This window comes from Cetorhinus maximus, chromosome 24 (assembly GCF_964194155.1).
Source record: "Cetorhinus maximus chromosome 24, sCetMax3.hap1.1, whole genome shotgun sequence".
NCBI classification, from domain to species: domain Eukaryota; kingdom Metazoa; phylum Chordata; class Chondrichthyes; order Lamniformes; family Cetorhinidae; genus Cetorhinus; species Cetorhinus maximus.
In genome coordinates, this window is record NC_135902.1 from 18280391 (window position 1) to 18304840 (window position 24450).

Below are 24450 nucleotides of genomic sequence, written 5' to 3' on the forward strand. Positions count from 1 at the left end.
GAGTTGACCTTCCAGACAACTTTTCTTAGTGAATACATTTAACTTTATTTACAAGACAGTAGCTGCAACTACACACATGCATCAAACTCCATAACTAAAGAAGAACTCTCCTCCTAGAGTTTCCCCGCGCTGCTAACACATTGGTTTACACAGATCATGTGATCTTACAACGCAGGATTATTCTTAAAGCTGCAGTCCTATGTTTATCCAAACTATAATTACTATGGAAGGAGAAATGATACACATGCTCCATGAATTTTCTCCCTTTATTTGTTTTATGTTTTATGATCATCGCTGACTTGGTCAGCATTTGTTGCCCATCCCTGGTCTCTGGATTACTAACCCTGTAACATTACCACTATGCTACATGCCCCAAATGGTGTTGAAATAACCAAGAATCAGGCCAAAAAGAGACCTAGGACTATTAGTAACTTTGAAGGTGAATCTGTTCAATTAATGCAGAGCAGCAATTGGTAAAGCCAATGATAAGTCAGGGGAGACTGGGACCATGCTGTGCTCCGAGTACTGCCACTAGCTCTGGTCACTGAGGTAGAAGGCAGAGATTTAAGATGCTATCAGTACACAGAAGAGCCACTGGTCGCTGGTGTTAGTGAAGTGAACAATGAGAAAACGACTGAAGGAACTCGGGCCTTTGATTACGGGAAGGCGATGGCAATGAGGTGGCCGAGATAGTAAATAAAATAGAAAAGGGAAATCCGGGAATTAATTTTAAATTAAACTGCGAGAGCAGGGCAGATTTAAACTAGCGGGAAGGTAAATTTCGGTCTGATATCGAGAAATGCCTCTTCACACGAAGAGTGATCAACGTGTAGGATAAACGTCTGAGCAGAGAAGTGGAGATGAAAACACTGGAATCTTTTGCAGAAAACAGCTGGAGGTTGCAGTCAGGGAACTTTAGGATTCCCCTGGCTGGATGAACTAAGATGGATGAAATCTTGTGAAATTGTTTTCTCCGTTATTTTTAGCAGGATTATATTAATCTGTTTAATTTTGTATGGGTTAAAATAACCAAGAGTGAAATTTCAGAAGTGCTTGATCACTAACATCCCACTCAAAGATTCCAAAGCCTTTGGAAATCGATAGATCTGCTTTGATGGATGAAAACACCAATATGATCCACAAGGGTCTCAGATCCACAGGTCTCTGTTAGTTTGTGACTCTGTCGTTGAAGTGTACATGTGGTAATTTTGTTTTTGTTTTGGATTTCCAGCTTCCGCAGTGGTTTTTTGTTTATATATATATATATATGTGTACATGTGTTCTGTCTGCAGGTTCTCAGCCTTGCACCATGCTGCACTTAGTGGGAGCACCGATCTCATTTCATTGCTGCTGGAAGCTCAGGCCCTGGTGGACATCAAGGACAGCAATGGTTAGTACTGTTGATTTGTTTTATATTCTTCTCATCCTCATTTTTGGACAATTCCATGGATTTGGCTCTCCCTGCCCCAGCCCCACAGCCCTCTGAGATCTCTGCGCTCCACCAATTGTGCACTCTTGCACATCCCTGATTTTCGTTGCTCTGCCAATGGTAGCCATGCCTTCAGCTGCCTCGGTCTGAATCTCTGGAATTCCCTCCCTAAACCCCTCCACCTCTCACTTCAAAACACTCCTTAAAACCCACCCTTTTCTCTATTAGTCTGTATAAATCGACTACATTGTTTGTCTACAACAGCTGTTGCAGTTCAGAAAATATTAATTTCATCAAATAGGAGGCAGGTTGCAACGTCTTGTTCCAGCTCTTCAACTCACTCACCAAAAAAGACCAACTTCTTAAACCATACATTTATATAGTGCCTTTAACATAGTCAAACATCCCATAGCACTTCAAACAAAATTTGACATTAAAGTACATAAGGAAATATTAGGGCAGGTGACCAAAAGCTCGTTCAAAGGTTTAAAGCAGCATCTTAAAGGGTGAAGTGAAAAGGCGGTGGGAGTTTAGGGAGATTATTCAGAGCTTGAAGCCTAGGCAGCTGAAGGCACAGCCACCAATGGCCGGTGAAGAGAATTATGGTTGTGTAAGAGGGCAGAATTGGAGGAGCATAGGGACTCCAGAGGGTTTTAGGGTATGAGGACATTACAGAGGTAGAGTAAGTGAGACCATGAGGGATTTGAAAACAAGGATGAGAATTTTAAAATTGAGGCATTGCCAGACAGCGAGCACAGGGACAAATGGGACTTGTTGCGAGTTAGGATACAGGCATCAGAGTTTTGTTTGATAATGTTCCCGTGAAGTGCCTTGGGGTATTTTACTATGTCAGAGGTGCTATATAAATGCAAATTGCTGCAGTTTTTTTGCCCATTACATCTTCACCGTTGGTGCTGGCTGCCACACTCCTTCCTCCTCCAAGCGGGATGGGCTGGGTGCATGACATTTTCTTACTGATGTAGGAAGATTGGAGTGGGAGAACAGTTCAGCTCCTTGGACCTGCTTCACCATTAAGCCAGATCTTGTCTGATTTATATCTCAATTCTATTTTCCCACCTTTGATCAATGTCTCTTGATACCCTTCCTTACCCAACAAAAATCTATCGATCTCAACCTTGAAAGCTCCAAATGTCCCCCACCTTTTGCAGCCTTTTGGAGGAGAAAGTTCCAGATCTTTTCTGCCCTTTGTGTGAAGGAGTGTTCACCACTGTCTGGCCTACTTCTAATGTTAAGATTGAACCCTTTGACTTTGCTGCTTGCTGATGATGTTCCTTTGGTACTATTCTATGTTTGATGAAGGAATGCGACCCTTACACTATGCAGCATGGCAGGGGAAGTTGGAGCCTGTGCGTTTACTCCTTCGTGCTGGGGCGGTCGTGAACGTGGCCTCGCAGGACGGGCAGATCCCATTGCACCTCGCAGCGCAATATGGACATTATGATGTGGTAAGTAAGAGCTTCCCCTCTGGTCCCACCCCGTAATGTTATCATTAGGCTCCTTTAGCCATTAGTGCCAACACAACATGGGAGGGTCATTCTTGGGCTAATATGACCCTCGTTTTGGGTACTGACAACCCACCAGCAATGTTGGTCCTTTCATAGAATTGTAACAGCACAGAAGGAGGCCATTTGGCCCATTGAGTCCATGCTGGCTATCGCCATCAATGCTGGACATTTGACCACCAGGTCAAACAGCAGTTGCAAACCTCCGACTGTCTCCACAGGAACCAAAATGAAAAGAACCTCATTTTGAATTCGTAAGGTGAAAATGCTTTGCCTGGTGTTTTGGTTAAGCCTATGGGTTGCAGTTGCCTTAATGGAGATTAGTTTGGGAATTTGTTTAAAGTTGTAATAGTAGTAATTTGAAGCCATGTGTATATATATTTTAACAAATAAAATGTTTCATTTAGTTTAATGTAAAGCCTCGAGAACTAGTGGTCTGATTCTTGAATTTAGAGTCACACCTCAAACATAACACTTAAAATTATAGGTTATGACAGTTGTTTAAAGTTTCCCTCTGGGATTTTTAAATAACTCCGTTTTACCAACCGCATCGATCATAACAATTGACCACTCTAGTGTAAAGTGATGCATTTGAAGAGAAGCTAGATATTGTACAAGGAAGGAGAAAGGAATAGAAATATATGCTGATAGGGTGAGATGAAGTAAAGCACATGTGTGGAGTTAAGCACTAGTAGAGACCAGCTGGGTTGCATGATTTGTTTCTGAGTTATGTTCAACTTCAGGACCGAATGCACCCTACCAAGTTTGGAACGACAGTCTCTATGTAATCTTACTGCTGGGTGCTTTTCACACCTCAAGTGGATTTAAATGCTATTTGGACACGGTTTACTGAAATCCAAGGGATAGCATCATGCATGGAGTGGTACCAAAGGTTTTCAGGGACAAGATTATGGATTCAAACACCACTGAAGTTCCACCAGCCTCCTGTTCTCTTAAGACAATTATATGGAGCCCCGCCAACAAGGGAGGGCTACAGAGAGTCCATGTGACCAAGGCAGCAACTGGCCCTCCCCCTCCTGGTCCAAGACCACGGAAATAGAGATTCAGTGATTCATAACGACTGAGGAGGTAGAGATGATGGAACTGCATCCACAATAGACTTTGCTTGTCCATTCAGACCTGTCTTATTGGAGTTGTCACACGATGAGGATAAGTTGTGTGGGCTGTGCAGTGTCTTTTCTGGTGAATGCAGCATGCTAGGATAAGGGATTTCCAAGGCTGTTTGACATTGTCAATGGGGCAATGGGTTTTTCATGAATTTGCTCACCTTCCCTTCCATCTCCCCCTTTTCCTCTGTTCCTCCCCTCTGCCTCAATTCGTGCTGGGTTATGTTCTACCGGGCAGATGCTGTCCTCTGGTACCCCATCGCAGCATGCCTAGGCACTGAGGTGCAACAAGCGATTGACCCCAATCCTGCATTCACCTAGTTGATGCATATAATCACATTCCAACCTGGGCTTCCTGGCAGTGGGTCCGATACCAGAGGTATCGCTGATTGACCTCCCCTTACCCAGGGGCCACTTCATAGCACAGCCCTGCTACTGCGGATGGAGAGGGGTTAACCCAGCACAGACGGTGAATCAAACTCACTGCTTGGCACAGTGGAACCTCGCAACACACAGGGCACCTAACAACTGGCCTCAATTTCCTTTCCAGAAAGAACATTCAAATGTGAATGTACTTTAAAAGTATTATCCATGTGATTCAAGTGCCAGGTTAGCTTTTTAAAGGAGCTGTTGATGCTTTAGGACATTATTTTGGGCAGTTCCAGGTCTAGCCTGTGAATGGCTGTTTGTGTCAGTCTGTATATATATAGGACAAGGATATCAGGGCATCATGGATTGTACACACCCCATTCCTGATACGGTGTGGGCTATTTGCCCAGGAGCGGGTGGGGAGGCGGGTTGGGGATGTGGCATATAATCGGGTGGGAAGGGGCTTGATGGAGAGCCCGTTGCCTTCCCAACAAAGTGAAGGGTGCGGAAGGTCGAGGACGAAGTTCCCCCCCCCCTGGGACAATTGAGGCCCTTAAGTAGCCAATTAAGGACTGCATAACAGCCTGCCGCTGGTATTCTATACCCCTGTGGGCTTCTGGGGGACAAGGGCCCTCTTGATCAGCACCCAGTGCATCACAAAGTGCCCCCCAAGGCAAGGGATGCCCCTACAAAAGAGTCCCACTCTGCCCTCCACATTGACCCACCCCCCCCCCGCCTCTTTGCCGGTGCCTGCCTGACGAATTTACCTCTCCTGTATGCCCCGACGATGCTCATGGTCCTGGGCCTGCTGCAGTTCCAGCTGTGGCCACATGTCCCGGTGGCGCTGCTGGGGCTCGAGAAGCTGCTGGCCTGCTTCTTGGCTGGTGCCTCTTCTAAGCCGGATCTTTGTCTTTAATGGTGTGGGGACACAGACGGCAGGCAGTTAACTGCCTGATTGATGTTTAATCCTGTCGGGGGTCTTGGAAATGGGTGTGGCGGGGTTGCCACTGGCTTTCCAGCTGGTGGCCGGGTCTGCAGCCGAGGCCATTAACCTCAGCCCCATGTCCCTTTAAATTTCCAGCCCCCCTTCTGTTCTGAATAGGAATACGCTCAGGGCTTGACGTTCATAGTGGGTGAGATTAGAGTGTTTGGTGAGAGTTGTTGAGTAATTCTAGAGTTTGTTTTTAAATTGCACATTATTATCAGAATCTCTCAGGCATCACGACCTGACCAGACTTGTTTGTTTTGAAATGAGGCTGTGTGTAAAGGTGATTGTTGATTCCGTCTGAAACATAAAAAAACAAACCTTCCTGTACCCGGGGCTAATGATTGGAAGGATAGATTTGCATTACACAAGCGGAGAGGGTGCAGCATCAGGTGAGATTGTTGGGCAAAAGGTAATCAGGGTGATATTCCGAGGAGGGGCAGAACAAGGAGGCACCACGGCAGGGAAAGAACAAGAAAATATCACATGGAGCAGCATGTTCAGATCAGGGACGCTGCCAGTGTAGGGAGAGTGAGAATGGAGACACTGCCAGTGTCGGGAGTGTGAGAATGGAGACACTGCCAGTGTAGGGAGTGTGAGAATGGAGACACTGCCAGTGTAGGGAGTGTGAGAATGGAGATACTGCCAGCATAGGGAGAGTGAGAATGGAGACACTGCCAGTGTAGGGAGAGTGAGAATGGAGACACTGCCAGTGTAGGGAGTGTGAGAATGGAGACACTGCCAGTGTAGGGAGTGTGAGAATGGAGACACTGCCAGTGTAGGGAGAGTGAGAATGGAGATACTGCCAGTGTAGGGAGAGTGAGAATGGAGACACTGCCAGTGTAGGGAGTGTGAGAATGGAGACACTGCCAGTGTAGGGAGTGTGAGAATGGAGACACTGCCAGTGTAGGGAGAGTGAGAATGGAGATACTGCCAGTGTAGGGAGAGTGAGAATGGAGACACTGCCAGTGTAGGGAGTGTGAGAATGGAGACACTGCCAGTGTAGGGAGAGTGAGAATGGAGACACTGCCAGTGTAGGGAGTGTGGGAATGGAGACACTGCCAGTGTAGGGAGAGTGAGAATGGAGACACTGCCAGTGTAGTGAGTGTGGGAATGGAGTCACTGCCAGTGTAGGGAGTGTGAGAATGGAGACACTGCCAGCATAGGGAGAGTGAGAATGGAGACACTGCCAGTGTAGGGAGAGTGAGAATGGAGACACTGCCAGTGTAGGGAGTGTGAGAATGGAGACACTGCCAGTGTAGGGAGAGTGAGAATGGAGACACTGCCAGTGTAGGGAGTGTGGGAATGGAGACACTGCCAGTGTAGGGAGAGTGAGAATGGAGACACTGCCAGTGTAGTGAGTGTGGGAATGGAGTCACTGCCAGTGTAGGGAGTGTGAGAATGGAGACACTGCCAGCATAGGGAGAGTGAGAATGGAGACACTGCCAGTGTAGGGAGAGTGAGAATGGAGATACTGCCAGTGTAGGGAGTGTGAGAATGGAGACACTGCCAGTGTAGGGAGAGTGAGAATGGAGACACTGCCAGTGTAGGGAGTGTGAGAATGGAGACACTGCCAGTGTAGGGAGTGTGAGAATGGAGACACTGCCAGTGTAGGGAGAGTGAGAATGGAGACACTGCCAGTGTAGGGAGTGTGAGAATGGAGACACTGCCAGTGTAGGGAGAGTGAGAATGGAGACACCGCCAGTGTAGGGAGTGTGAGAATGGAGACACTGCCAGTGTAGGGAGAGTGGGATCGGGGACGCTGCCAGTGTAGGGAGAGTGAGAATGGAGACACTGCCAGTGTAGGGAGTGTGAGAATGGAGACACTGCCAGTGTAGGGAGAGTGGGATCGGGGACGCTGCCAGTGTAGGGAGTGTGAGAATGGAGACACTGCCAGTGTAGGGAGTGTGAGAATGGAGACACTGCCAGTGTAGGGAGTGTGAGAATGGAGACACTGCCAGTGTAGGGAGTGTGAGAATGGAGACACTGCCAGTGTAGGGAGTGTGAGAATGGAGACACTGCCAGTGTAGGGAGAGTGGGATCGGGGACGCTGCCAGTGTAGGGAGTGTGGGTTCGGGGACATTGCCAATGTAGGGAGTGTGGGATCGGGGACATTGCCAATGTAGGGAGTGTGGAATTGGGGATAATAACAGTGTAGGGAGTATGGGTTCGGGGACACTGCCAGTGTAAGGAGTGTGAGAATGGAGACACTGCCAGTGTGGTGAGTGTGGGATTGGCGACACTACCAGTGTGGGATCAGAGACACTGCCAGTGTGGGGAGTGTGGGATCGGGGACATTGCCAGTGTAGGGAGTTTGAGGTTGGGGACACTGCCAGTGTAGGGAGTTTGGGGTTGGGGACACTGCCAGTGTAGGGAGTGTGGGATCTGAGACACTACCTGTGTAGGAAGTGTGGGATCTGAGACACTGCCAGTGTAGGGATTGTGGGTTTGGTGACGTTGCCAGTGTAGGAATGTGGGATCGGGGACACTGCCAGCGTAGGAAGTGTGGGGTTGGGAAAACTGCCAGTGTAAGGAGTGTAGGAATGGAAACACTGCCAGTGTGGCGAGTGTGTGATTGGGGAGACTGCCAATGTAGGGAGTGTAACATCAGAGACACTGCCAGTGTAGGGAGTGTGGGATTGGTGACATTGCCAGTGTAGGGATTGCGGGATCTGGGACACTGCCATTGAGGGAATGTGGAATCGGGGACACTGCCAGTGTAGGGAATGCGAGATCGGGGATGCTGCCAGTGTCGTGAGAGTGGGATTGGGAATACTGTCAGTGTAGGAAGTGTGTGAATGAAGGCACTGCCAGTGGGGTGAGTGTGAGATTGGCGACACTGCCAGTGTGGTGCAAGTGGGATCAGAGGCATCGCCAGTGTAGGGAGTGTAAGATCAGAGACACTGCCAGTGTAGGGAGTGCAGGTTTGGAGAAACTGGCAGTGTAGGCAGTGTGGGAATGGAGGCGCTGTTAGTGTAGGGAGTGTGGAATTGGGGAGACTGCCAGTGCAGAAGTGTGCAGTCAGGGATACTGCCAGTGTAGGAAATATGGGAATGGAGATACTGCCAGTGTAGGAAGTGTGGGATCGGGGTCACTGCTAGTGTGGAAGTGTCGGATCAGGGTCACTGTTAGTATGGAAGTGTGGGAATGGAGGCATTGCCAGTGTGGTGAGTGTGGGATTGGTGACATTGCTAGTGTGGGATCAGAGACACTACAAGTGTGTGGAGTGTGGAATCGGTGACACTGCCAATGTAGGGAGTATGGGATCAGGGATACTGCCAATGTAGGGAGTGTGGGATCAGGGATACTGCCAGTGTAGTGAGTGTGGGATCTGGCACAATAGCAGTGTAAGGGGTGTGGGATTGGGAATATTGCCAGTGTAGGGAGTGTGGGATCAGAGACATTACCAATGTAGGGAGCGTGGGATCAGAAACATTGCCAGTGTAAGGAGAGTGGGATCAGGGATACTGCCAGTGTTAGGAGTGTGGGATCAGAGACATTACCAGTGTAGTGAGTGTGGGATCAGGGACACTGCCAGTGTCGGGAGTATGGGATCAGGGACACTGCCAGTGTCGGGAGTGTGGGATCAGGGACATTGCCAGTGTCGGGAGTATGGGATCAGGGACACTGCCAGTGTAGTGAGTGTGGGATCGGGCACAGTGGAAGTGTGGGATTGGGGATACTGCCAGTGTGCAGGTGTATCAGGTTCAGGGGTGTGCTGGTATATTTAAGGTTGTGAATCAAGGAATCATCATGTTGGGCAGGGCCAAGATGAGAATCCGACTGCATCGCTAAAACCACTCATTTTAATTTCAGGAATGCTGTCTGGCTTAGCCCCAGCCTCAGCTCATCTGCTGCTGAAACCCTCATCCATGTCTTTATTATCTCTAGACTAGACTCTTCCAGCATATTCCTGTCCGGTCTCCCACGTTCTACCCTCCATAAGCTTGAGGTCATCCAAAACTCTGTTGCCCATGTCCTAGTTCGCACTAAGTCCCATTCACTCATCACCCCTGTGCTCACTGACCGACGCTGGCAACTGGTCAAACAATATCTTGATTTTAAAATTCTCATCCTTGTTTTCAGAATCCCTCCATGTCTTCACCCCTCACAACTCTGTAATCCACTCCAGCCCCACGTCCCTCCAAGATATCTGTGTGTCTGCAATACTGACCTCTTGAGAACCCCCTACTTTTATCACTCCACCGATGTTGGCCACGCTTCAGCTGCCTGGACCCTGAGCTCTGAATTTCCCTCCTTAAACCTCTCTACCTCACTACATCTCTCTCCTCCTTTAAGACACTCCTTGAAACCTATCTCTTTGAATGAGGTTTTATCTGGCCTAATATCTCCTACAAGATGCACTGCAAGAAGTCACCGAGGCTCCTTTAACAGCACCTTCCAAACCTACTACCACTACTATCTAGAAGGACAAGGGCAGCAGAAAGATGGGAACACCACCACCTGGAAGTTCCCCTCCAAGTCACTCACCATCCTGACTTGGAAATATATCGCCGTTCCTTCACTGTCGCTGGGTCAAAATCCTGGAACTCACTTCCTAACTGCACTGTGGGTGTACCTACACCACATGGACTGCAGCGGTTCAAGAAGGCAGCTCACCACCACCTTCTCAAGGGTGATTCAGGATGGGCAATAAATGCTGGCCCAGCCAGCGAAGCCCACATCCCTTGAACGAGTAAAAAAAAAATTATGTGGCTCGGCGTCAAATTTTGTTTGAAACATTACTGTCGTGCACTCTGAGATGTTTTGCATATTAAAGGCAGGTTTTCAATGTAGGTAATTGTTGTTGTTGGCTATAGACAGTTGGTGGGAATGTCAGATTAGGCAGGCGTTACACTAGCCTGCAGTGGCAGATGGGTGTGTTTGGGAAAATGTTGGGATACTTCACCTCCTCGAACCTAGTTGCAGAATTTTTAAGCACCTTGTTGTTCCTGCGTGCATTTTGATCTTGCTCAGGCTGAAGGAAAGAGTTAAACATGGATCCTGCTGCCAATGTTATGAATACAGATCACACTGAGTCACAAGAGTGCTGACATATGGGTGAGAAATCAGCTCAGCCCCAGCACATTCATTAATCTTCATCAACGTATTTGTTGCTCACTTCCAGACCCCTCAGCACTAGAGAAACAGAATTCTTCAGCTCACTTGTTGGGATATTTCCAATGCTCCTCTCAATCTGTTGCACCCTGAGGGCCACGTCAAACCAAATAATAAGAAGCAGTGATTCCCTCCCCCCTCAGGGTTATGTAAAACTGGGCCACTGAGCGGGAGCGCGATCTCCCCTCCTGGAGCTTCCCTGAGTTGCTCTCCTATACCTCCTGCTGGCTGCCTCGAGAACTGCATTGACAGAGCCAAATTGAGGCCTGATTGTTTCAAAGGTATTTTTTTCATTACGTAATCTTTCTCTGTCCTCATATTCCAGAGGTCATTCAACACAAGAAAGCGGGAGAAGATGGGAGGGCTTGAAAATTATCAAACAACTAAAAAGAACATAAATTTCTATAGTGCTTTGCCAAGTAATCAAAGCATCTCTGATACCCTCCACACGAAGGTTTCCTCTGCAGCGCAGTGACTGTTGTTTACATAAATACTTCAGTCAGTTTCCTTGTCAACAACATCCCATCGGCAGCAAAGAGATGAATAACTAGGCCAGCCAGAGACTTGAGCACATTGTTCAGGCTGACACTCCAGAGTGATACTGAGGGAGGGCTGCACTGTCGGAGGCGATGACTTTCACCCATTTCTGGTGGTTCATATGGATTTGGAAACCTTATGACACCATTGGAAGAAGAGCAGGGAATTCTCCCCGGTGCCTCGGCCAATATTTTTCCCTCAAAGTACATCACTAAAACAGATTAACTGGCCTTTCACCTCATTGCTGTTTGTGACATCTTGTGCTCAGACTAGCAGCCACATCCATCTTTATAGTAACAATTGCACTTCACGATAACCCAACACCTGTAGACCTTTCTGAGAGACAAATAAGCAAATTCAAGTCTTTCGTGCTTTCATCGGAAGAATAGCAGCACTGACTATACTGCTGTCCTTCACTGCTGCACTGGAGTCTGTGATTGGACAATACCACAACGCCTTTGCTTCAACTCATCTTCACTATTCCAACGCAGTCACGACTGTCTTCCCACATTCTACCCTCCGTAATCTTGAGGTCGTCCAAAACTCTTGCCGCCCATATTCTTACTCACATCAAGTCCCATTCACCCGCTACCTCCAGTGCTCACTGACCCCACATTGAATGCCAGTGAAGCAACATCACAATTTTAAAATTCTCATCCTTGTTTTCAAATCCTTCCGTGGCCTTGCTCCTCTCTATCTCTGTAATCTCCCCCAGCCCCATAGCTCTCCTGAAATACCTGCACCCCTCAAATTCTGGCAGCTTGAACAACTCCAGTGTTAATCGCTGTACCACTGGTACCCATGCCTTTAACTGCCTGGGCCCTAAACTCTGGAATTCCCTGCATAAATCTCTACCTGTGTTATATATTATTGTAATATCTGTAAATATCAATGAACAGCTAGAAACTACTTAGCTAGGAACTAATGTGTTGTGTGTAAGTGTTCCAGTGGGTCACATTTCACGGCTACACTAGAGACTGAAGTGATGTGCTCAGAGGCGGTTCAGTCCGGTTTCACTTCTGATCTAGACAGCATGGGAAAATTAAACATAAAGAGTCTCTGATCTTTACAAAGTGAAAATGTGATTACTAACAACATCTGGGAACTTAAAAAACAACAAGAGCTTACAGCAATCTCCCTTACCCCTTTAAAGACAGTCCTTAAAGCTTACTGCTTTGAGCAAGCATTTGGTCATCTGCCCTGATATTGCCTCACGTCAAATTTTACTTTAAAATGCTTCTGTGAAGCGCTGCGGGATGTTTTATTAAGTGAGAAATGCTATAAAAATACAGTGTTGTCGTTGTTGTAGTAGGATCTATGATGTGGCAGTACTGCAGTCCTTCAGTGCTGCACTGGAGTCTATGACTGGGCAATAACCGTTCTGCTTTGGTTGTGAACAATTGTGTGCTTGAATCCTGAAGTGGGGCGAATTGTGACCTTTTCAAGGTGTTGTAGAATGTGGTAAGCCAGGATTCTAACAAGGAAGAACTGCAGGTGTATCAGGGTATTTATTTAAAAACTAGTTTATTTACATTATGTACATAGTAGGGTTACAGGGAAGGCACATTTCCCCTCAGGGCTACCTGTCTGCTGCCTAGAGTACCAAGCACATGATTGCCTGAGGTCAGTCCTAAATCATCATGTATCATGGAGATTAGGATATCCATTCTGCTAACTCTTTATACTACAGAAGGAAAGGGTGGATTGCTACAGACTGATTTTAGCTGTCCAGGAGTTATTTATCCAGTTGTGGATTGTATTTTTTACTCTTGTAGTGATAGCATTCCAAAAAAAAGGCTGTTTAGAAATCTCTCAAAATATGTGTGGAATGTAGAAGAGGCCACATAAGGATAGTCAAAGGTTTTGATGAATTCTTTCACTTGCTCAGTAATGGAGATGTGGGTCAGCACAATGAAGCTGGGGAAAGGATGAAATAAAGGATTCTGTAATCTGTAACTAGGGATGGGATTCAATGGGGGTTGTCCACCTGCTATTATCAACATTGTCCTTATTTTCTGTCACAGTCCGAGATGCTTCTACAGCACCAGTCCAACCCATGCATCATAAATAAGGCAAAGAAAACACCACTGGACCTTGCGTGTGAGTTTGGCAGACTGAAGGTAAGATTATTCACTCTGTGCCTGTTAGCACCTGTCAGTAAATCAGGGCCATCTCTGTGATGTCATTGATGGAGTCTATGGCCCCATGTCAACAGAGAAGTCAGATACAGTTTCACAAATGAGGCAGATTAAGTAGCTATAAGATCACTGCTTAGAAGGGACTAAGCGTTGTGATCTAGTGGAGTTGCTGTACAATTGTGAGGATTCAGACTGAGGATGATGGTGCACAATCAGCAAAGGACAAGAATGGGCATCAGGATTGAGAAGTGCAGAGAGAATGGGCATCGGAATTGGGAAATGCAGAGAGAATGGGCATCGGGATTGGGAAATGCAGAGAGAATGGGCATCAGGATTGGGAAGTGCAGAGAGAATGGGCATCGGGATTGGGAAATGCAGAGAGAATGGGCATCGGGATTGGGAAATGCAGAGAGAATGGGCATCGGGATTGGGAAATGCAGAGAGAATGGGCATCGGGATTGGGAAATGCAGAGAGAATGGGCATCGGGATTGGGAAATGCAGAGAGAATGGGCATCGGGATTGGGAAGTGCAGAGAGAATGGGCAACAGGATTGGGAAGTGCAGAGAGAATGGGCATCAGGATTGGGAAGTGCAGAGAGAATGGGCATCGGGATTGGGAAGTGTGGAAAGAGTGGGCACTGGGGTTGGGAATTGCAGTGAGAGTGGGGATTGGGAATTGCAGTGAGGGTGGGGATTGGGAATTGCAGTGAGAGTGGGCACCAGGATTGGGAATTGCGGGATTGGCTATAACAGTCAAACCTATTCAAAGGTGGCCAGTTCACTTCAGGTCCCGGTTTGTCTCCCAGTTGCAGGTGTGTCCACACAATTTTGGAACCTGAATAGTTAGAAAGCTCAGTACTGAGCCACCTTTGACCATGGACCTTGATGTCAGTGCTTCAGAACCTGGTTCGGGATGGCTGAGTTTTGTTTTCCTTTCCAATTTCTCCCCTTCTCTAGAAGTGGCCCGGGAGCAAAGAACACCCCCCTCAGGGCTGCTGGAAACATTTGCCTCATTCCAAGACATGAATGTAGAATATTTTTTTATTCATTCATGGGATGGGGGCATCACTGGCTAGGGCAGCACTTATTGCCCATCCCTGCCCAGCCCACAGTGCTGTTAGGGAGGGATTTCCAGGATTTCGACCCAGCAACAGTGAAGGAATGGCGATATATTTCCAAGTCAGGATGGTGTGTGGCTTGGAGGGGAACTTCCAGGTGGTGGTGTTCCCATCTATCTGCTGACCTTGTCCTTCTAGATGGTAGTGGTCGTTGGTTTGGAATGTGCTGTCTAAGGAGCCTTGGTGAGTTTCTGCAATGCATCTTGTAGATGGTGCACTGCTGCTACTGTTTGCCAGTGGTGGAGGGAGTGAATGTTTGTGGATGTGGTGCCAATCAAGCGGGCTGCTCTGCCCTGGATGGTGTCAAGCTTCTTGAGTGTTGTTGGAGCTGCACCCATCCAGGCAAATGGAGAGTATTCCATCACAGACCTGACTTGTGTCTTGCAGATCATGGGCAGGCTTTGGGGAGTCAGGAGCTGAGTTACTCACCACAGGATTTCTAGCCTCTGACCTGCTCTTGTAGTCACAGTATTAATATGGCTAGTCTAGTTCAGTTTGTGGTCAATGGTAACCCCCAGGATGATGAAAGTGGGGGATTCAGCGATGGTAATGCCATTGAATGTCAAGGGGCGATGGTTATATTCTCTCTTGTTGGAGATGGTCATTGCCTGGCACTTGTTTGGCGCGAATGTTACTTGCCACTTGTCAGCCCAAGCCTGGATATTGTCCAGGTCTTGCTGCATTTGGACATGGACTGCTTCAGTATCTGAGGAGTCGCGGATGGTGCTGAACATTGTGCAATCATCAGCGAACATCCCTACTCCTGACGGAAGGTCATTGACAAAACAGTTGAAGATGGCTGGGCCAAGGACACTACCCTCAGGAACTCCTGAAGTGATGAATTGGAGCTGAGATGACTGACCTGCAACAACCACAACCATTTCCTTTGTGCTAGGTATGATTCCAACCAGCAGAGAGTTTTCCCCCTAATTCCCATTGACTCCAATTTTGCTAGGGTTCCTTGATGCCACATTTGGTCAAATGTTGCCATGATGTCAAGGACAGTCACTCTCACCTCACCTCTTGATTTCAGCTTTGTCCATGTTTGGAAGGCTATAATGAGGTCAGGAGCTGAGTGGCCCTGGCAGAACCCAAACTGAGTGTCAGTGAGCAGGTTATTGCTGAGTAAGTGCCGCTTGATAGCATTGTTGATGACCCCATCTGATCAAGAGTAGACTGATGGGGAGGTAATTGGCCAGGTTGGATTTGTCCAGCTTTTTGTGTAAAGGACAAATCTGGACAATTTTCCACATTGTAGGCAGATGCCAGTCGTACAGTGTCGTGCACTCCTATCCACTGTTGTTCACTGCATTTCAAATGAGAAGACAGCAGTCTCTGCTGTCCAGTCATTTGCTCTGATGTAAAATAGGATTTTTTTTTAACAGACTGTTCTTGAAGGAATGACTGTGCTTCATACATTTCATCTCTAATACGACAGGAAAGACTCATAGTGAATGAGGTGCACTGCAGTCTTTGTATAAAATAATAAGCAGTGAAGTTTGACAGACAAGATCTTGATGTTTTAATTCCTGCAATGTAGTGTGCTTTCCTGGCGAGTTTGCTTTGAGGCTTCTCAATGCAATAGAATCAACGTAGAACTGTCGTTCATGACAGCAGTCACGAGTAGTTTGAATAAACTGGGTAAATACTGTGGGATTTGTGCATCCACAGGATTCCCCTGAGAGGCGAGGGGATGAATATTAATGAGTGATCAAACAAAAAGCTCTGAGCTAGTGGACTAATTCAGTGAAGTAGTACACACAGGCACACACTGTCAGTGTCTGACAGCCAGGCAGTATTTGATAACTGAATGAATTTGACTTTATTTTGACAAATTTACTTTTACATAAAAAGGTGCAATCTTCCCAGAATAAATGTGCTTCATACATTTCACCTCTAAGACTCATGGTGAATGAGATGCACTGTAGTCTTGGTATAAAATAACAAGCAGCAAAATTTGACAGCCAAGACCTTGATGTTTTAGATAGATCAGGGGTATAGTGGAACTGCCTGATGGTATAGTTAATCTGGATTTTCAGGAAGCTGTTGATAAAAGTTCCTCATGAAAGATTTCCAATGAAACCAAAATCAAGAGTCAGGAATGAGACTGGTTCAAGGTGTTAAAAGTAGGAAACACAGTTTGCTTCTGAGAGTTGGAATGGTAGACCGGGGTTGAATGGAGTCCCTCAGAAATTGGTCCTTGACTCTCTAATGTTTTTAATCTACTCAAAATGTGATGAAGAGCAAAAATCAGATGTTAGTTTCTCAAATTTGACGATGACATTAAAATAGGGAGAGCAGCATAGAAGGGAGATATAGAATTGGGCAACTTAACGCTGAAAACAATAACCATATTTCAGAAAGGTCGGAAGATGTGATTCATGAGTGTGAAATGAATCGACTTGTGGCAAATAGTTGGGGAAAGAAACCTGAGTACAATAGTGAACCTGTTACTTTCAATGTCAGGGCATATGGCAGAGTGAGTCTAAAAAGCTGAAGGAATGTATAATGCAAATTGACACAAGATACACTATTCAGACGTCAGGAACAAAGGCCATTCAGCCCCTCTAACATGTTCTGCCATGCATCAAATCATGGCAGGTGAAATGTGGAGTTTTGTGTTCAATTCTGGCTGCCCTTGCTGTATTGGAGGGGGTGCACAATGAAGGACCAGAACTGAGCTTCAATATTATAGGACGAGCTGCAAGAAATTCAGAGAGAAACTCAAGTCTAGGCAGTGGATGATTGAAGGACAAATCTCATTAATGTCTATCTCTATGTAATTAAAAGTTATGTGTATCGCGGGCATTTCCAACAAGGAAATTTCCCTTCCTAACAGCACTGTGGGTGAAACTCCATTATGTAGACTGCAGCGGTTCAAGAAGGCTGCTCAATACTACCTTCTCGAGGGCAATTAGGGATGGGTAATAAATGCTGGCCTAGCCAGCAACGCACATATTCTGTGAAGGAATGCATTTTTTAAAAATGTGTCTCACCTGTTTCCTGTAATACTTTAGCTGTCACATATTGTTAATGACACCCCTATTTTTAGGAAATAGCACATCGTCAAACTCACCATGAGCAATGCCTTTGGATATCTGCGAGTCAAACGTTGAGTGGTCCATAAAGAAGGCAACCCCATATTATCACTTCAAAAAAAAACTGGCAAAGGAGGAGCAGAGGATTTAGAGTTAAAACCATCAGAGATGGTCAATTAATCCGGCAATAGGAAGATTTGGATATTGGAAGGGCCAAAGGGCTCTTCTCAGATTTGCCTGTTCTGATGTTTATCAGACCATACATTTCAAAAACACCCGAGGAACCATACATTAACTCTAGAAAATGATATATAGTCTGTAGTGAAATTCCTGTAGGTTTTAACGATGACTCCTGTAGGTATTAACGCTGACTCCTGTTGGTATTAATGTTCTCTCCTCTAGGTATTAACGTTGGCTCCTGTGGTTATTAACGTTAGCTCCAGTAGGTATTAGTGTTAAACTCTGGAGGTATTAACGTTGCCTCCAGTAGGTAATAATGTTGACTCCTGTAGGTATTAACATTGACTCATGTAGCTATTAACGTTGGCTCCTGTAGGTATTCACGTTGGCTCTTGTGGGTATTAATGTTGGCTCCTGTGGGTATTGACGTTGGCTTCTGTGGGTATTAACGTTGGCTTCTGTGGGTATTAACATTGGCTCCTGTGGGTATTGACGTTGGCTCCTGTGGGTATTGACGTTGGCTCCTGTGGATATTAACGTTGGCTCCTGTGGGTATTGACGTTGGCTCCTGTGGGTATTGACGTTGGCTCCTGTGGGTATTGACGTTGGCTTCTGTGGGTATTAACATTGGCTCCTGTGGGTATTGACGTTGGCTCCTGTGGGTATTGACGTTGGCTCCTGTGGGTATTGACGTTGGCTCCTGTGGGTATTGACGTTGGCTCCTGTGGGTATTGACGTTGGCTCCTGTGGGTATTAATGTTGACTCCTGTAGGTGTCAACGTTAGCTTCTGTAGGTATTAATGTTGAGTCCTGTAGGTTTTCACTTTGGATTCTGTAGGTATTCACATTAGATCCTGTAGGTATTCACAATGGCCCCTGTGGGTGTTAACACTGACTCTCGTAGATGTTGATGTTGGCTCGTGTAGGTATTAATGTTGGTTTCTGGAGGTATTAACATTGGCTTCTGTACGTAGATATTAAGATTGGCCCCTGTAGCTATTAACGTTGGCTCCTGTAGATATTAATGTTGAGACCTGTAGATATTAATGTTGGCTCCTGTGGGTATTAACGTTCGCACCTGTAGATATTAATGTTGGCTCCTGTGGGTATTAACGTTCGCACCTGTAGATATTAATGTTGGCTCTTGCAGATGTTTATGTTGACTCCTGTGGGTATTAATGTTGGCTCCTGTAGGTATTAATGTTGACTCCTGTAGATACTAACGTTGGCTCCTGTAGGTATTAACATTGGCTCCTGTAGGTATTAATGTTGGTTCCTGTAGGTATTAACGTTGGCTCCTGTGGGTGTTTACATTAGCTCCTGTAGGTGTCAATGTTAGCTTCTGTAGGTATTAATGTTGAGTCCTGTAGATTTTCACATTGGATTCTGCAGGCATTAACGTTTGCTCCTGCAGGCATTAACGTTTGCTCCTGCAGGCATTAACATTGTCTCCTGCAGGCTTTAACGTTGGCTTCTGCAGGCATTAACATTGTCTCCTGCAGGCATTAACGTTTGCTCCTGCAGGCATTAACATTGTCTCCTGCAGGCTTTAACGTTGGCTTCTGCAGGCATTAACATTGTCTCCTGCAGGCATTAACGTTGTCTCCTGCAGGCATTAACGTTGGCTCCAGTAGGTGTTAACATTGACTCCTGTAGGTACTGATGTTGGCTCCTGTAGTTTTTCACATTGGCTCCTGTAGGTGTTAATGTTCCCTGTAGGTATTAACATTGACTCCTGTAGGTATTATCGTTGACTCCTGTAGTTATTAACGTTGGCTCCTGTATGTGTTAACGTTGACTCCTGTAGATGTTGATGTTGGCTCCTATAGTTCTTAACCTGTAGGTATTAATGTTGGCTTCTGGAGATATTAATGTTGGCTTCTGTAGGTATTAACTTTGACTTCTGTATATATTAACGCTGGCTCCTGTAGGTATTAAAAATGACCCCAGTAGGCATTAATGTTGGCTCCTGTAGGTATTGATATTAGCTCCTGTAGGTGTTATTGTTGATTACTATTGGTGTTAAATTTGCTCCTGTAGGTATTAAGATTGGCTCTTGTAGGTATTAACATTGGCTTCTGGAGGTATTAACGTTGGCTCCTGTGGTTGTTAGCTGCTGTAGGTATTAAAGTTCGTTCTTGTAGGTATTAATGTTGGCTCCTGTAGGTATTAACATTGACTCCTGTAGGTATTAATGTTGGCTCCTGTAGATGTTTACGTTTACTCCTGTGGGTATTAACTTTGGCGCCTGTACGTTTTATCATTCGCTCCTGTGGGTGTTAACCTTGGAGCCTGCAGGTATTAATGTTGGCACATGTGGTAATTAACCTTGGCTCATGTAGGCATTAACATTGACCCTTTAGGTTTTAACATTGGCTCCTGTAGCTATCAATGTTGGCTCCTGTATGTGTTAGTGTTGGCTCCTGTAGGTGTTAATTTTGGCTCCTGTCGCTATCAATGTTGGCTCCTGTAGGTGTTAATTTTGGCTCCTGTAGCTATCAACGTTGGCTCCTGTAGGTGTCAGTTTTGGCTCCTGTAGCGATCAATGTTGGCTCCTGTAGGTGTTAATTTTGGCTCCTGTAGGTGTTAATTTTGGCTCCTGTAGCTATTAACATTGGCTCCTGTTTGTGTTAGCGTTGGCTCCTGTAGGTGTTAATTTTGGCTCCTGTAGGTTTTAATGTCGACTCAGTTGGTTGCATTCTCCCTCCCATAAGCCCAATCCCACTGAATGCAAAATCTCACTGATTCTTCAGTGCAATATTGTAGGACGGCTGTACTGTTGCGGGTACCATCTTGTGAATGAGATATTAAATTGTCTGGATGTAAAGGATCCCCTGGCACAATTTGGAGAAGAACTGGTGAGGTTACTGACCATCATTTACCCCTAAACCACCAAAACCACATTAACTGGTCTGCCATCTCAATGCTGTTTTTGAGATCTTGCTGTGTGCAAATTGGCAACCCTGTTTCCCTACATTCCCTTACATTTCAAAAACACTTCATTGGCTGTAATGAACTTTGGGATGTTCTGAGTTTGTGAAAGGTACTAGATAAACACAAGTCTTTCTTTTTTTAACACCAAGTGTGTACAACTGTGACAGCAGATTGGATGTACGAATGCAAATACACTGTGAATGAAATGTGCAACAGCACAGCCCACTCAATGACATGTCCAATGCTTAATGGATGCTCATGAATAAAATCAATCCATTCCTCTTAACCCAAATAAAATTTTGAAAATGTTTGGTAGGATTTATGCACTCAGGCATTGTGAGTGGGGATGAAGCTCGTTAAAATCCTGTCAGACAGGTGGTGCTGTCAGATTGTAGAGATCCCTTGCATCCAGATAGTTAAGAATTTTCTATTCCATTTTTATTCATTTGATCTCTCATCCCTATTACCATAACCTGGCAATTTTCTCCTGTGGATAGCTCGATGACACTAATCCCTAACTACTCAGGAATAAAGGCTTATTCTCAAAGTTGACATGGGAATGGGCTGATCATTGATAACCTAGGACCAGCTTGGTGTTGAGGACAATGGTGAACTGGGAATAGCCGATCATTGAAGAATTGTTGCGTAAACTTCACTTTTTTTCTCCTGATGACAGGGGATTCAGGGGTGATCTGATCATAGTGTTTAAAATGATAGAAGAATTCAATATGGTAGACAGCTCAGTTGCCTGGACAGCTAGGGTGTGGTGCAGTTTAATGCCAATGATGTGAATTCAATCCTCGTACAGGTTGAGGTAATTCTTGGCGCCTGTCTACCTTGCCTTGCCCCATCAAAGCCACTACATGAAGAGAGAGAGCTGGAAAGAAACTATTTTTTTTGATGGGAAGAATCAAGGGCGAGGGGATGTAATCTTACAACGTTCAGGGGAAAAGTCAGGAAGCACTTTTCCACACAAAGGGCAGTGGAAATCTGGAAAACTCCTCCCCAGAGTTTGTGGGTATTGGGGGACAATCAGAGCTTTCAAGACTGAGATCCAGAGATTGTTGTTAGGCAAGGGTATCTTGGGGCATGGAGCTCAGGCAGGACAATGGAGTTGAGATGAAGATCAGCCATGATCTAATTGAATGGAGGAGCAGGCTGGAGGGGCTGAATGGCCTTCCCCTGTTCCGTATGTTCCTGAAATAATCAGGGAGCCACCTGCTATTGATGATTTACTGGGACTTCCATATCACTTCATATCAGTCAGTAATGGATCAATGCTGATGAGGTCCATTCGCTGCAGTTGGTGAACAACACCTCTGCACTGTCCCCAGCCTTTTCTGTTTAGCAACACAGGAAAGTTACAACACAGAAAGGCCATTGTTTCTGGGTTGGCCGTGAAAGAGCTGTCCACCCTAATCCTACTTTCTAGCTCTTGGTCTGTAGCCCTATAGTCTACGACATTCCAAGTGTCTCTCCAAGTATTTTTTGTTAAATATGGTGAGGGTCTCTGTCTCTATCACCCTTTCAAACTCAGAGTTCCAGACCCCACCACCCACTGAGTGAAAAAATTTCTCCTCAACTCCCCTCTAATCCTTGTATCAATTGCTTTAAATCTATACCCCCTACTTATGGATTTCTCTGCTCACAGAATTGGGCCTTACTATCCACTTTATCTAGGCCCTCATAATTGAATGAATTTCCCCTGGGTCAACGGCCTCATTCTAGGTGAAGTCAGACCATGGGCTTTACTTCCCTTTCCTCATTGGGATAAGTTGGCAGTTGGAGGAGACGCACCTGGGCCTTACCCTCGGCTAGCAACAGACCTCCACCCCAGCAATAGTTTAGACTACATTCCTCCATTGAACCCTTCCAATGCCATTGGCTGGCTCACTCACCAATCAAAATGTCACCAGTTTAGGAAGGAAGACTTTGCGGTTGGGGAGGGGATAGAAATCCGCCTCAGACATTGGCATAAAGCAGATGTGTCAGCCGCCTGTTAAACGCTCCACCCAATATTCAGCTCCATCGATGGCCCGTGCATTCTGCTTGTTTCGCACTGTTACCAAAAGCAAATTTCACCTCCATGGCATCTCACCAAACAGCAGCAACACAGGGTCCACCTGGGAGTTTATGGAGTGAGTACCAGAGCCAGACAGACCTGTACATCCTGCAGGTTTGAACCCTAGTCAATGCTGAGTTGGTCATCCTCAGTTGTTGTACCAGAGTGGCCTTCATGTCTCAGGTTACAGAGAGGGAGATCACCCAGGCTTCTCATCACTACCCATTGGCTTTTGCTGAGAGGCATCCTTGTGTGGGCATCAGTTGGGGTTGAGTTGGGTTGGGTCCTGCTGACCCCTGTAGTTAAATAGCCCAACAGCATTAGCTGACACTGCTCACATGTAAATAATGGTCACCGAGGGCTAGGCAATGGAGGGCAATTGTGGAACATCACACCAGTAGAAAGATAACTCCTGCAGGAGAGGAGGGTAAAAGAGCGAGCAACATTCCTCCATCTTGATGGTAGTCAAGTATTTAGGCCAACACAACAGAGCATGGCCTGGATCAGACTGGATTAACTGGCCTGCCTATGAAAGACTTGCATTTATATAGTGATTTTCACAACCTCAGGACGTTCCCAAAGTGCTTTGCACCCAATAAAAGTGCTTTTGAACCGCAGCCATAGTTGTAATGTAGGAAATATAGTAACCAATTTGTGCACTGCAAGCTCTCTAAATGAGCCCTTCATCTATTCTTAGTGACTTCGGTTTAGATATCGACCAGGAAATCAGAGAGATCTCCCTTGCTCTTCTTCCAGTTCTGCATTGGAATCTTTTACACCCATTTGAGAGATCATTCTGGGCCTTGGTTTAACGCCTCATCTGCAAGGCGGCATCTCTGACAATGCATTACTCCCTCTGTGTTGCACTGGAGTGTCAGCCTACACCTTGTACTCAAGTCCCTGGATTGAACCCACAACCTTCCGACTCAGAGGAGAGAGAGTGCTGCCACCATGAACTATGTGGCCTTTTTGGGGAAGGAGTAGGATGGGAAAGCCAAGATGTGAGGAGACAGATACTCAAGGAAGAAGTTCTGGTTCAGGAATTAGCTGTGACTGACTTTTCAAGCTGGGATTTGGCAGTACTCAGCTGTGGTGCTGGAGTGAGGCTGCTATTGAACCAGAAAGGCAGCAGAAGGGGGTTTTGGGTAGTGAGAGGGGAAGGTCAGTCCCCATCTCGATAGAGACACAGCTGTCAGCCCTTCATGGGTGGCTGAATGCCTTTCCAGACAGTCGAGAGATCAGTGACAGGAGAGCAGAAACATAAATCAAAACTCGGTCAGCAACACCATCTGCAAATGCCACCCTAAACTGTGATCTGCTAAGTTCCCTATACCACCTAAATTAGAGGCTTGATTAGCAACAGCTAGGCCCTGTTGGATGTCAAAGTTCAGTCAGGCTCCAAATTGGATCAAGACTGGAATCACTGAGTGGACAGAATCCCTGGAATGCAAGTAGGTAATCTATGGAGGATTTTCAATGGTTCTGACAGATTCATCTCTCCCTTGCCTTAATGCACAGGTCGCACAGCTTCTGTTGAACAGTAACATGTGTGTCGCCTTGCTGGAGGGTCAGTCCAAAGACAGCACTGATACCAACTTCACCACGCCGCTGCATCTGGCTGCAAAGAATGGGCACAAGGACATTATCAGGTATGGCCGTCTTATTTTAATGCTTGCCCTTGTGTTGTGCCACACGGTTTGGCCCTGATATGAAATGTAATTAACTTATGGAGAAGTGTACGGATCAGGGTTATCCTAGGATCAGGAGATCTCCATGAAGGTGATGAGGTCGTTTGGTTTAGAATTCAAACCCTTCAATGAATCGTGTGACTGTGGCTGACTGTCTCGATGGACTCAGCTGTCAGTGCTGTTCGGCTGTTGGTGAACCTATAT

At 46.1% G+C, this 24450-nt stretch overlaps 1 protein-coding gene across 3 annotated transcripts in view; it reads left to right on the top strand.

The window, feature by feature from the left end:
- The window catches only part of caskin2b (CASK interacting protein 2b), a 421869-nt gene that overhangs the window by 319616 nt on the left and 77803 nt on the right, over positions 1-24450 (top strand). For all 3 annotated transcript variants that reach the window (XM_078570791.1, XM_078570794.1, XM_078570793.1), the window contains 4 exons: positions 1293-1390; positions 2750-2895; positions 13113-13208; positions 24077-24207. In XM_078570791.1, coding sequence (XP_078426917.1) covers positions 1293-1390; positions 2750-2895; positions 13113-13208; positions 24077-24207 — 471 coding nt within the window. The remainder of the gene's footprint in view (positions 1-1292; positions 1391-2749; positions 2896-13112; positions 13209-24076; positions 24208-24450) is intronic.